At 39.9% G+C, this 13,864-nt stretch overlaps 2 protein-coding genes across 2 annotated transcripts in view; both read left to right on the top strand.

Annotated features, from left to right (window-relative positions):
* Positions 1 to 13,864, top strand: part of RpS21 (ribosomal protein S21) — a 426,171-nt gene that overhangs the window by 67,276 nt on the left and 345,031 nt on the right. The gene's annotated exons all lie outside the window — the stretch shown is intronic.
* The window catches only part of Elk (Eag-like K[+] channel), a 647,431-nt gene that overhangs the window by 606,440 nt on the left and 27,127 nt on the right, over positions 1 to 13,864 (top strand). Inside the window, exon 9 of the mRNA XM_083125217.1 lies at positions 8,046 to 8,225. Within this exon, the coding sequence (XP_082981343.1) occupies positions 8,046 to 8,225 (180 nt within the window). The remainder of the gene's footprint in view (positions 1 to 8,045; positions 8,226 to 13,864) is intronic.

Raw genomic sequence — 13,864 nt, 5'->3', positions numbered from 1 at the left:
TTCAAACTGAAAATTATTATAATAATCCAATCAATAATAACAGTATGTTTCTTATATTATTTAGAACTCAAAAACTTTGTTTAAAAATATGTAGTATAATACCCAACTTCTATTTTCTTCGTGATGCTTTTGACCAACAAAAAAATATATCTTGTGCTGCCATCTATGGCCAAAAAATACAGGCTTAAAATATAAGAGTAATTTCATTGTTAAACAATCATCCAAAATTTATGTGTTAGTTGGAGATATTAGCATAAACTAGGCTGCTACCAAGTGCAGCTTTTCGGGGCCATTTTGGAGAGAGGGCGCCAGGGCAAGCAAGAGGGCGTACCGGGATCTTGCCCGGTGTCCCGGTGCGCCAGTCCGGCTTTGTCTGGGATGTCTAAAATCAAAACAAACAGTCGCCGGATCCTGTGGCCGAGTGGTCGTCGACCTCCGTGGCGAATTGCTTAGAATAGCGCGCTACAACGCCAGGGGTTCCGGGTTCGAGTCCCGGGTAAGGCATGGGTATTTGTGATTGTCTGTCCTGAAAAGTCCTTAAATAGAAATGTAAATTATATGAGTAAATGAAGTGTGATGGGGAAAGCTTCCGCCTAGGGGCTTTCCTTCTGAAAAAAAAAAGTGGGTAGCTCATCGCGCTACAACGCTAGGGATCACGGATTCGAATCCCGCTCGGGCTTGGTTGTTTGTGAATGTCCATTCATCAATTTCATGATTTCATCACTCATCCCCATCTTCGCAAATTTGCCAAGAGGCACAAAACGCGAAGTAAAATAAACTAAATCAATCAATCAATCAATCAAAACAAACAGTCAATACGCATGAGAGCTAATATCCTACTACCACTCTCTTCCCTTGACGTATAAAAAATTCACTCATTTCCCGGATATCTAATTATAAAGGATCATCCCTCTCCGGAGATGTCTAAACCTAGCATTAATTCATCAATGGATCTAACTGGAGGGGGCCAAAATAGAGGGTCATCCGCAGCGCAGTGAGGAGGGGTTAAGCCTCCACTGACGCGAGTGCAATGTATGGTAATAAAATTGTGTTGAAAGATATTCTGCCGACGAACTTAAAAAAATTTACCACTCTCCTGAGGGCCATAATAGCCACAGAGCCAGTTTATGCCAGGACAAGAGCGGGAAAAATTTCCACCTAACATCACCCACCCTGGGAATGGTTGGATGTAATAAATAAATGATTGAATTCCACTTTTCAACGTTTTGAAACGAAATTCTTCAGTCCGTAGATTATATGGTGTAACACACGTGATAATGTCAGTTTGACAATGTTCAAATCATTTATTCAAATGTGCAACGTTTCATTTTAATGTACGAGTATATTCTACGCTTGACGAGTTTTGTCATTTATCACTGAGAGAGTACTTTCAACGTTTTTCATCTCAGCTCTTCAGTTATCTCTAGTTCGATTGGAGCAACATGGCTTTAGACAAATCTAAACGAAATAATAACAGTCGAAATTCGATATCATCGCGTGGACGGCTGCTAATGCAGGACGAAATTCAATCTGGGTGACCGCAAACCTACACTAACTGAAATTGGACTCTCCATCTGGATGCAAATTGAACGGCCAACATCTGTCAGATAAATTTGTTCATCTCTTTGTGCCCAATGCAGCTGAATAGATCATGAAATAAGCTAGATAATACAATAGTTTGAAAACATAAATATTGGCGAGTTTGATTCTCTGCCGTAATAAGCTTGATCATTTGCATTCGTGCTGAAAAAGCTAACACTCTGCTTTCTCAATACCATAAGGCAGTGGTTTTCAAAGTGTAGTAGTGTAGTAGTACGCGTACCCCTAGGGGTACACGAACAACTAGAAGGGGGGTATGTGATCAGCTCACATGAGAAATGCCGAGAATACCCACACGACATCATTTTTGCTGCATGTGTGTAGAGCAGACTTCATATAATTGTTTCAGACTTCATATAATTGTTTCAGACTTCATATCATTGTTTCAGACTTCATAACATTGTTTCAGACTTCATAACATTGTTTCAGACTTCATAACATTGTTTCAGACTTCATAACATTGTTTCAGACTTCATAACATTGTTTCAGACTTCATATCATTGTTTCAGACTTCATAACTGTGTCACTCAAGAGGAAGATAATGCTGATTTCGTCACTGACACTCTTATCTTTCTTTTATATGTTTTGAAATAAAATACTCCTTCGAAATCTCTACCCATTTCATTCTTCAACTTAAAAATCCACTTTGTTAAAGTGTAAAAATGTCATGAGTACGAATGGGTAAATTGTTGGTGAAGTTTATATGCATGGTGCAACAATACAGGCGTACTTCCTACGTACTGATAACATCTTTTGGCGCCAAACTTGCATGTGCATTGTTATATTGTGTGAAGTTAATGTACTACGCAAGCACGCAATAGTTTGAGTAAGGTCTTTACTTTCTTTTTCAATAATTCTGGAAAAAATATATGAAAATTATAGTTTTTTATATTCTTCTTAGTATACATGTGTTTAAATTCTTATTTTTGTAACTAATCATAAAGATTGTAAACGTATACCCAATAATATAATAAACGTGGAATTATAATGTTTGTTTACCATCTCGGTAAATTGAATTCGGTATCTGTCGAAGTTTTTCTCTTACCTTGTTCGACTGATGGACGTTATGACGATGTGATGGTCAAATTGCATCAGCTAAATCGTCGGCGTGTTTGATGTGCAGAAGAAATGTTACGTTGGAAAACTCTTCATTCTTGAGGTTTTTTTTCTAACAACTGCTCGGGACTGAGCTTGCAATTTAAAGTGATGTCCGAATCACTGTGCAATGTATCTCCTCCTCAGGACCTTCTGGTTACGAGGCGACAACACCATGCCGGCTCGGAAAGCACTTTATTGACAAATATTGATTAAATTGAATGGAATTGTTGTTTTAAGTCCACTTTATGCACAGATAGGCTAATCAAGACTCGACCTACAGTTTAAAGTGACGGTACCACTACGCTATCTGAGAGGTCCAAGTGTTGGAGAGGGCGAGAGGAGTGGGTTAATGAGAATTTTATTGTTTGTGAGTATTTTTAATAGCGAAAATTTAGTAGAAATTTCAGCAAGGAATGAAGGCTCCAGCAGAACTCGAACCCAGGTCCTTGGCATTTTGTGCCATTGGCATACAGTAGTTCGACATGGGTTCCAATGCTGTCTAAGTGAAATGGACCTGCCTGCCTTAACTGATGCAGAAGCGGCGACAAAGGCAGAGGATGTGGGTGTCCGCAGAAGTGCGAGGGTTGAGCAACAGGGTGCTAATGTGACGTCACTCACTTTGAAGCTCCCGTCTTTCAGGGCGAGGGAAGGGGAGAGAGGGGGAGGGGAAGCTGTGAGTACACAGCTCAGACTCAACTTGTACGAATGTAACGATAAAATGGTCTGCAGTGGAAGGAGTCAGAACGACTTTCTGACCTTACGATCCTCAAAGGTCATCTGACAATTCTGTCTTATTAAAACTAGAGACGAAATGTACATTGCGGAAGTAAATATTCCTCAAGTTTATGGCTTGAGTTTGGACCTTTTTTTATCGTGCCCTGTAAGATAATAATGCATGTAGAATTACTTATGAATAGCTCAGAAACAATGATAGATAAGTAAACAATCTTGGTGAAGTACACAGCGAATAAATCGGTTCATCGGTGTGCTATCTCTACAGAGGGGTAAAGGGCAGGTTATGTAGGAAAACAAATACGTACATCCAAATTTACATATGATTGATATGATTGATATGAACAGCACATGTTCAATATGCTACCATCTGCTTTAAGGCATGCTTCAATTCGACGCTCCTAGTTGTGTAAGACGTCTGTAGTGTGGTGGGGTGATTTGGGAGATGACGCCTGTGATAATTTCTTTGAGATGATCTAGGCTCTTAATTTTCTTAGCATGCAGTTACAATTTCAAGCAAAACAATTTTACCTCATCTCTGTCCCCGCAAGTAAAAATAGAGGGGTCTTAGGTCTGGAAACCGTGATGGATATCCAACTATATAACCTTACATTTGTCTTACCCTGTACATCTCCCCTTCCTATCTCTCCCTCCCTCTCTCTCTCTCTCTCTCTCTCTCTCTCTCTCTCTCTCTAACTTTATATATACCTATCAATCTATCTTGTCACCCCCTCTCTGATATTACCATCTTTCTGTTATTCTCACTCCTTGTCTCTCTCTCTCTCTCGCGCGCGTACTTTGTTTCTCTCTTTCCTTCCCAATTCTCTCATCTCATCTCCCACTTTCTCCTCTCTCTTTCATTATTTTCCAAAACTTTCAATCTCTATTCCTCCCTCCCTCTTCACTGGCCTATTTCCTACCCTCTCCCTCTCTGCCTGCCTGTCTCTATTTCTTTCTTCATCTTTCTTTAACTCTCTTTCCTTCTATATATTTCTTTTGTAAATCTTCCGCTCTCTCCCTAACTCTGCCTGTCCCTCGTCTTCCTTTCTCTCCCTCCATCTCCCTGTGATAACGTACTTAAAATTTCCCTCTAGCCTTATTGGTCTAGCTCGGAATATCCCCTGCTACACCAAAAGAAGTATGTGTGCTACTGTAAATTTCGTATTGCGTAGCTTCGTACCATAGAGATGGGTTTGTCTTCGAACAAATTCTTCAACCAGCAAGAAGTTAGTTGGTAACGCTTATTTAAGATATATATATATATATATATATATATATATATATATATATATATATATATATATACATGGTGTCTTAAAAGTAATAGCGCAAACTGACACAGGTGAAAGTGCATGATAATAGAAGCAAAAAGGCTCAGTACACATGGGTCTGCAAACGAGCCGTTTTCGAGATAATCGCGAATGTGTGATTACAAGCCGCCACTGACTTCATTGTTTTTAAACGTCATCTTAGTTGGTAAAATGCTAATAGTGTGTGCGAATGTGTGGGTACAAGCCGTCACTAACTTCAGTGTTTGTAAACGTCGTCCTAGTTGGTAAAATACCAATAATACAGTATGAAAAATCAGGAGATCTCATTGCTTTTATTGAGCATTCTACTTACTTTAACAAGGAATACAGCACTACTTTAGTATGTTCTACGTTACAATTACTGTACACACGTTTCTGTTAAAGGAGGTGTTCAAAGTGTCGTCCTTCCATCTGGATGCAATACTGTATGCGATTCCGCATTAAGTTTCGAATTATTTCGAACAGCCCCGGATCATTTCGGAATTGGTCACAAGCATGTACAATTCCCTGTTCCAGTTCTTCAACCGTGTCAACGGGAGTGTTCTACACTACGCTTTTGAGGTGACCCCAGACACAAAAATCCAAAGGATTTAGATCCAGTGACCTTGGAGGCCGCGGTACAGCCCCGCCTCGACCTATCCATCTTTGATGATATCTGCGTGTTAGATATCGTCTCACAGCAGCAGCAAAATGTTCCAGTGCTCCATCAAGCATGTACCACATACTCTGACGTGGATCAAGGGGAACATCCTCAAGCAATCCTGGAAGATCATGCCGCAAAAACTGAAGGTACCTTGGTCCATTGAGTCTTCTTGGAAGAAGGTGTGGTCCAATGAGACGATCACCTAGTACCGCTAACCACACACTCAATTATAAACGTTGCTGATGTGGTGCCTCATGAACAGCATGTGGGTTTAGTACACTCCAAACATGAGAATTATGAAAATTAAAAATACCATCGCGTGCGAACCCCGCTTCGTCTGTAAATAAAATGTCACTTGCAAAACGAGGGTTGAGTACAACCTGTTGTTGCATCCACTGACAAAACGTCACTCTAGGAACACAATCCGTATCACTGAGATACTGAACTCGTTGGAGGTGGTAAGGGTAGAGTGAATTGCGATGTAAAATTCTCCATACACTACTGCTGCTTACTGACACTTGTGCGACAATTCTCCTCGTCGAGGTTCCTGGAGAGTGTTCTACTGCTTCCAACACCATATCCTCAACTTCAGGCGTAATGCGTGAAGGTCTACCTTCTCTCCTACCATGTTCGAAGCTCCCATGCTCTCTGAGGCGCTGATGTACCCTTGTAAATGTGCGACTCTCGGGGTGCCTTCGAGCAGGGTATTTTTCTTGGTACAAGCGTGCAGCCTCCCGTGCATTGCCGTTAACCAAACCATACACAAAATGCATATCCGCATACTCTTCGTTGCTGTAAGGTTCCATTTTCACTACGCAGTCCAGCACAACTGACGTGACTCCCACAGTACGATTACACTGTGTACAGTACTGATGTACTGTGTACATCACCTCTCGGAAATGTTCTGTTTGATTGCAACGCCAGATCTCGGAAATGTTCTGTTTTGTAAACAATGAGCAAACCTCGAACCGCGCAAGGAGTAAAGCACTCGGTGTTTACAAACTGCAATCAATGACGGCTTCTAACCACACATTCGCACACATTATTAGCATTTTACCAACTAGGACGACGTTTACAAATAATGAAGTAAGTGGCGGCTTGTAATCACACATTCGCGATTATCTCGAAAACTGCTCAGAGCCTTCCCGATGGCACAGAGGGAACTGTAGGTCCAGTCCCAATTTAGCCTTACTGTGCATAAAGTGGACTTAAAGCAACAATTCAATCAATCAATCGAAAACGACTCGTTTGTAGACCCATGTTAACAGACTTTTTGCTTCTATTATCTTGTACTTTTACCTGTGTCAGTTTGCGCTATTACTTATGGGACACCCTGTATATTGTTTGTGTAATCATTATTACAGTTTTCAATTATGTTTGGATGTTTGTTTGTTCGTATTTTGTTTATTTTAAATAACTTTTCTTCCAATTTTGGATAATCGCGACGATGAGGATAAGCCAACCACAAGCTTCTACATTGGCAGGGTCCTAAACACAGACTCCTTGTAGTTTGCAATGGATTATAGGATTACATGAGCCTCCACGATAGCGCAGTGGTAGCACCGTTGCCTTGTAATCAAGGGGTCTTGGGTTCGATACCCTTGGAGGCACATGGTGGTTCGTATCCCACTTCAAACTGTAGGTCCAGTCCCGAATTAGCCTTACTGTGCATAAAGTGGACTTAAAACATCAAATCAACTATAGGATTACAGTAACAGTGGATCCAAGCACCTCGTTAGCCTGCAAACAAACATGATGATACTTTGTCTCTAATTCGGTACATTGAAAATAAATAAATCTACTATTGCACGAAGTATATGTACTTACGTAAACCATAACACAATTTGCACACTTTTCTGGCGCTTATAAACATGTGTTTGCAAATATGGCCACTGATGTAATACAGTTATAATAAAGCCTCCATAGCAAAGTGGTATTATTGTCGCCTTGTAATTAAGGGATCTCCGGTTCATAGCCGGTGAAGGCACGTAGTGGTTCGGAACTCACCCTAAACTGTACGTTCAGTCCCAATTAGGTAGTATTTGTGCATAAAGTGTACTTACAAACAAAAACTAAAAATAATACCACCAAGTGAAGTGTGTGGGTTTGTTTATATGTTCGTGTGTGTGGGTATATATGTATATGAAATAAATGTATATGTATACACACATACATATAAAAAATATGTGTGTGTGTGTGTTTGTGTGTGTGTAAAGATCTTAAGTTCATTTTATGCACAAATGGTATAATAGGAACCGGACCTACAGCTTAAAGTAGGACCCGAACCCCACTGTGTACCTCCACCGGGTATCAAACTCCGTAGCTCTTAATCGCAAGGCGACGACGTTACCACTGCACCGTATGTGTGTGTGTGTGTGTGTCCACATATGTTAACTTGGTGTTTCTTAGTTTTTGTTTTAAGTAACTTTATGCAGAAACCGGCTCATTGGAACTGGACCTACAGTTTAAATATATGTACCCACGAGTGTGTGGTAAACAAAGCACTTTACAGTTTTATGGGCCTCCCCGATGGCGTAGTGGTAACGTCGTCACCTTGTAATCAAGGAGAGGGAGAATAACGCCAAAGATTGGAACCTACGTTTTGTTGTAATCGGATGAAAAGGGAGAGAGAAATGAAAAATCTTCTTTGTTTTCCTTGTCAGGATGGCTCCATCACATGGCCGAGAGACTGAAGATCCCCGTGGACAATGTCACTCACTCCGACTCATACGTCACAGCCCTGTACTTCACCTGCTCCAGCCTCACCAGCGTCGGCTTCGGAAACGTCTCAGCCAACACGACGTGCGAGAAGATATTCAGCATCTGCACCATGCTGATAGGAGGTAAGGAAATTCGCTTTGTACTTTCCGTGGCTGTAATCCCACGGGAAATTAAGGTTTAACTAGATTTCGTGTGATTTCCCCGGATAAATTACAAAAATAACGTCGCATCAAGCTTTTCGTGACCAGCGAAGAATTGCGAACGCTTCGTATCCTTGTGTTTATGCAGCCCGTCTGCTGGTACTGTCATTTGGGTTGCAGAGGGAACAGGCGTTATATTTTATTCATGCACAAGTAATTAAACACGGGATTAGCAATACAGTATATTAAAAATTAGCCCCCTCCCGCAGTATATGCCACGTTGTATAATATTTATAAGTCATATTCTTATGTAAGGCATGCTCTGTAGAAGTCTCCGCATAGGCGTGCGCACAGAGGCAAAGGGTCACAGCTAACTCCATTATATTTTTACTAGAAATTTCGTGCAGAGAGATTTCATCTAGTTAATAAACAATATCTTAACATTTTAAAACTATTAGATATAGATGAAGTTCCTTGTGCATATACCACCGTGCCATGAAGGCACATTTAGGGGATGTGGGGGGTAGGGCCCCATACATCCTCGATCTCGGCCATATTTCACTTAATACTTTAAATTTCTTTGCTTCATATTTAGCCGATCGAACGCAAACTGTAATAAGTCGTCCCTTCACATCATATTCTAGTGGTCCATAAGGGGCCAATCTTGAACAGCTTTTTTTTTATTACTTGTCAACGACTTACCTAATTGCATACAAAATTCTCAAAAGTAGCTTTTCGCCGACGATCTTAAGTTTTTCCACGAAATAACTACCTCTGAAGACTGTTTGAAACTACAAGAAGATGTAGATAGATTGATTTCTTAGTATAAAAATAACAGTTAGATCTTAAGCTAACAAAATGCAGCGTAGTCACTTACTCAAAACCCAAATCACATTATGTTTTTCCATACCGTGTTAAAAATATACAAATTACACGCAAAAGTGAAATTAAAGACGTCGGAGTGACCTTCGACACCAAGCTCAAATTTAATAAAAATATTGAAACTGTTACTACGACGCTTTCAGAAACGACGCCAGTCACGACTTCACGAAAAATTGAACCAGTGAAATACTTTGCTATTTCCTCTAAACATGCGTCAGTAATCTGGAATCCCACTCAAATACTTAACTCGTAGACTGGAACGTATTCAGTCAAAATTCCTTGGATACCTCAAATTCAAAGCCTGTGGAGAATGAATATCCAACATGCGGTTCATACGATAATCTAGTTTCAGAGAACATCTTCAGCAAACTATCACTCCGGCGACAAGTAAATGACTTGCTCTTTATGTATAAGGAAAATAACGGTACAATAGACGATTCCAACTTGTTATCAGCCGTAGCATTTAATGTTCCCGTTTCCAAAACACGTACCAAGCACAAAATCTTTCATTGCCAGAGAGCGAAAACATCAATTCTTTCTACCTCTACAGTGCAGAGAGCGTGCAACTCTTTCAACACAATTTCATGTGTAAATAACGCAATTGATATTTTTGCAATGAGTTTGTACAATTTTAAAAATACTATTACTGGAACACTGAATCTATTATAGTAATATTATGTAATTATAGCACTATAATTGTGCTCGGCCTGTTGAGCTCTATCAATAAATAAAATAAAATAAAATTTGTATCGGGAAAAATGAAATAAATATCTGGAGGTGATGTGATCAGCACCACGCTCCGGCCGCCTTTACCCCTCAGGGTTGCCCACAGGTACACATTGATTTGAGGCTGGGTGAGCCCCAGAGCCTCTTTATGCGGGGACCTTAGATCACCCACCCAAGGAATCGAACCCGACTATGAAGCATTTTTAAGTCTGAAAATTCCAAAAAACGAGAAAAGGCATTATTTCTTATGTAATTTGATGGTGTCAGGGGCTTAGTGGAAAAGTGTTTGAAACTTTTGTACCAAATGAACGAAGAATAACATTGTAGGATATGCTATTTTCTTAGGACAGCAGAAGTTCATTCAAATATTGAGTCAGAACGAATGTTGTTGCCACAATTCCCATTATATGTCTCAGTTGTAAGTTTCTGTCCTAATGGAGAAAAGTTGCTTACTAAACATTAGTCCACTAACATTCAATTGGTTATGGCACAATAAACTACAAGATGCATGAGAAACACATAACGAATTGAAACGTGGTGTTGACATGCTGTATTGTAGAAATGATGAGAAAGGAATCATTCTTAGTGGTCATGTAGAAGTGTAGAACCAACAATGCGCCTCTGTTATTGATACTTTGTACGAACTTACAGGCCAAAAGGCTTACCCTGGTACAGTTCCCGCCACTGAGTGGTCTGACGTCTGTGAACAGTTGTTTCCAATCATAGTTTCACGCAAACATGGCGACTGACCGTGCTGTTGTTGAAAGGGCAAGCAAATAATATCAATGCTCTTCTCCTCTCTCAATCTGAAATACCTGCTCTCTCTGCATATGTTGTTTTCCCCTCACTTTGGCCGCGAATGTGGCTGCCAAGCGTTCAAATTCCCCTCCCAAAGAGAACGGCTAGCTCTGGCAGAGAGCAAAGCACGTGCTATATCCAGCACTCGTCTCATTGGGTGGAAACACTCACGTGATGTCTGCCAAGGTGTTCCAACGGACGACAGACCACCGAGTGGAGGGAGCGGTACCAGGATAAATCTTCTGAATTATAGTTCCATCTGGAATTTTTATGTTCGGTGAAAATATTATTTTACTTAGTCCAGTCATCTCCTCTTTCAATTTAACCTTCACATGATATACAGCAAATAATTTTTACAAGAATTATGTGGATCATACCATACCATTTCGACCAACCCGTGTCGAATTACCATTTTAAAAAAAATATTATTAATTTAATCACTTATTTCTACATCTTCCAAGTATTCCAAACTGATGTTGAAATTTATTTTCAGTCTTGCGTTGGGATTGACAGCCATTTTTAATCAGCATCGTGCGGTGATTTCAGCGTTTTCAGACCTTTACGAAAATTGCTATAACTGTTGTTCTATAATTTCAAATGTAATGATTCAAAAACAATTGTCTTCCAAGATAAATGCTTTCCTTTTGTTTGTTACCATCTTGGTTCTCACATTCGTAGTTTCCATGCTATACTACAATAAATCCGATAGATATTATTATGTATAATTTCTTATCTTTGCGGCATAAAATAACCATGACGGGAGCAAAATACTTTAACCATGCTTCTCGTGTTTACTGTGAGGTGCTTGGGACCCCTTTTTTCCTATAAGCTCCAACAGTTTCAAAATAAATAAAAATTAAAAGTTTGACGCTCTGTATTCCCAAATGGAGGACAGAGGAATAATCTTAAATTTGCATCACAGTTACATGTCTTGAGACTCAACATAATATCAAAATTTGGTGAACGTGTTTTCCGAATAAGGAAGATATTTAAGATTAAATTTAGCCAAAAATAGCCTCTTTACAATACTAAATGAAGCATGTGTGGAAATGGGGAATTAACGTATTGCAAGACCTAGACGTATTAAAAATGTATATTAAATACGGAACTATGTATTATATGTAGATACAGGGTGAGTCAAAAGTCACTAAGTCAAATATTTTGTTGTAAATATGTTGCAAAATGTGAGTTAAGGAGTAATTGCCAATATACATTGCAAATACTCGCTTTGTGTAGCTGATTCATGAACAGCGTCTGCAAACAATAAAGCAGTCATTATAGATAGTTCAAGAGACATTTCAGTCAAATAGGTATGATGCATAATAGTCAATAAAGAGGTTTAGAAATCGATTGCTTGATTTTTTCTTTACTTTGTTTTTCTTCCACTTTTGGCTAATCGCGAAGATGAAGATGAATGGTGATAAGATAAAATGGATGAAAGGACAATCACAAACACAAATGGACAGCATCAACTTAAAGATGATTATTACTGACCGTGTGTCCAGACGCCAGAGCCTCGTTGGCCTGCAAGACTGCAATTATCGGGGTGTACTACGTGGAAGTAAGGTTGACTTTTTGGTACCTTCTAAAAATGTCGGCCCTTCCATCCAATTTAGAAATAGTATAACATTCGTAAAACAGTAATGTGTAAACATTAAATTTCAATAAAACACTCAAAATGCTGACCAAGACAGAATTTATTGTCAAATAAACACACTGTAAACATGACGTTTCAACCTCATAGCAAGGTTTTCTCCAGATTCTGAAACATCTTTTTTTTATTGAATTTGGTGTGTTTATTTGACAATAAATTCTGTCCTGGTCAGCATTTTGAGTGTTTTATTGAACATGAAAACAAGGCTTAATAGTGTTGATCATTAAATTTCAGTAAAAAAAACAATAAATCGTTGACAAACGTCACGTCTTCCTACTTCGCCTGGTAATTTTGACTTCCAAGCTGTGTTGTGAGTAGGCGTGAAAATTAAGCAAACGGACGCAGGTGGGCTTCAGGCAACCTCCGTTTTATCCCAGAGGAAGAGAGAAAGGGAAGTTTTTAAGGTCTTCCGACGCACTCCCGTTCTTACACAGTCAGTTCTAAAAATAACCTCTCAGCCCACCATCGCATCCGATCTCTCCCCGAGTTAATTTTCCATGGCGACGACCAAGAACCTCATCTCATGAGAGGTGATTTAGGGAGCGTGGATGCATTTCGCGAATTCGCCAGAGTTTGCTTATCGAATCCTACGGCTTTTCGCGGCATTAGGAGTTGGTGCGGTGAGCAGTGTTGCCGACTGTTGCGGTTTACTTCTGGAGTCTTCGAGTCTGCGGTCCTTGCTTCTGGCCAGATGGAGAAATGTTGTCGATAAAGTTTGGAGAAGCACTTGTATTCAATTATCAGTACCGGGCCTACAGTTGAGATTGGATCTCTAACGCTGAATCCGTGGGCCCTTGATTACTAAGTGATGGCTTCAATTATTATCATGGAAGCCTCCTTAGATAAGGAAGTATTTTCTGTGGTAGTTCAGTCTCTATGACGTGTGACTGTTACGCAGAAGACATGGGTTCAGTTCCTGGGATGTATGCATCTTTTTTCTGACAAGCTTCCTGCGTAAAGTAGGTGCATGTGTGTGCAACCTTTGGGAGGTAAAGGCGACATGAGCATGGTGTTGATCATATCACGTCCAGTATTTTTAAAAAAGATCGAAAAAAATGTGAGGGCTACCTCTGGGTGCAATACACAATTACCTTTTTTTGGATAAAGGAAAAGTCATACTGCTTCATTTCGACTCAAATATGAAACTTATAACTTGCCTTCTTCCTTTTGCTAACTAGTCTAACTAACTTTAACTAATTAATCCAAATTAATTTTTACTTATTATTGTTCTATTCTTATTATTTTTTGTTCTTGTTGCACCACCTTATGCAACGTCACCAAATTGTGCCGTAAGGTTAATCAAGACGGAAAAGTTAGAATAGCGTTGCTATGGATTTCTTTAAAGGTACCTATTGAATACGAGTCTGCACCTCAACAGCCAATAATGTCAAATTGAGAATTTCTAGACATATATGTTCTTGGGCGCGGTGGCTCAGTCGGTAACGCGTCTGACTACCATGCTAAAGGTCTCGGATTCGATCCCCGGCCGGTTCAAATCCGGGAACTTTTCTAACGATGGAAGCGGCCCCGGCGCCCACCCAGCGTCGAATAACAGGGGTAC

Source organism: Lepisma saccharinum, chromosome 1 (assembly GCF_977018435.1).
Source record: "Lepisma saccharinum chromosome 1, izLepSacc3.1, whole genome shotgun sequence".
Classification (NCBI taxonomy): Eukaryota; Metazoa; Arthropoda; class Insecta; order Zygentoma; family Lepismatidae; genus Lepisma; species Lepisma saccharinum.
Note: the sequence above shows the minus strand (reverse complement) of the source record. Positions and strands in the feature narration are given on the sequence as shown.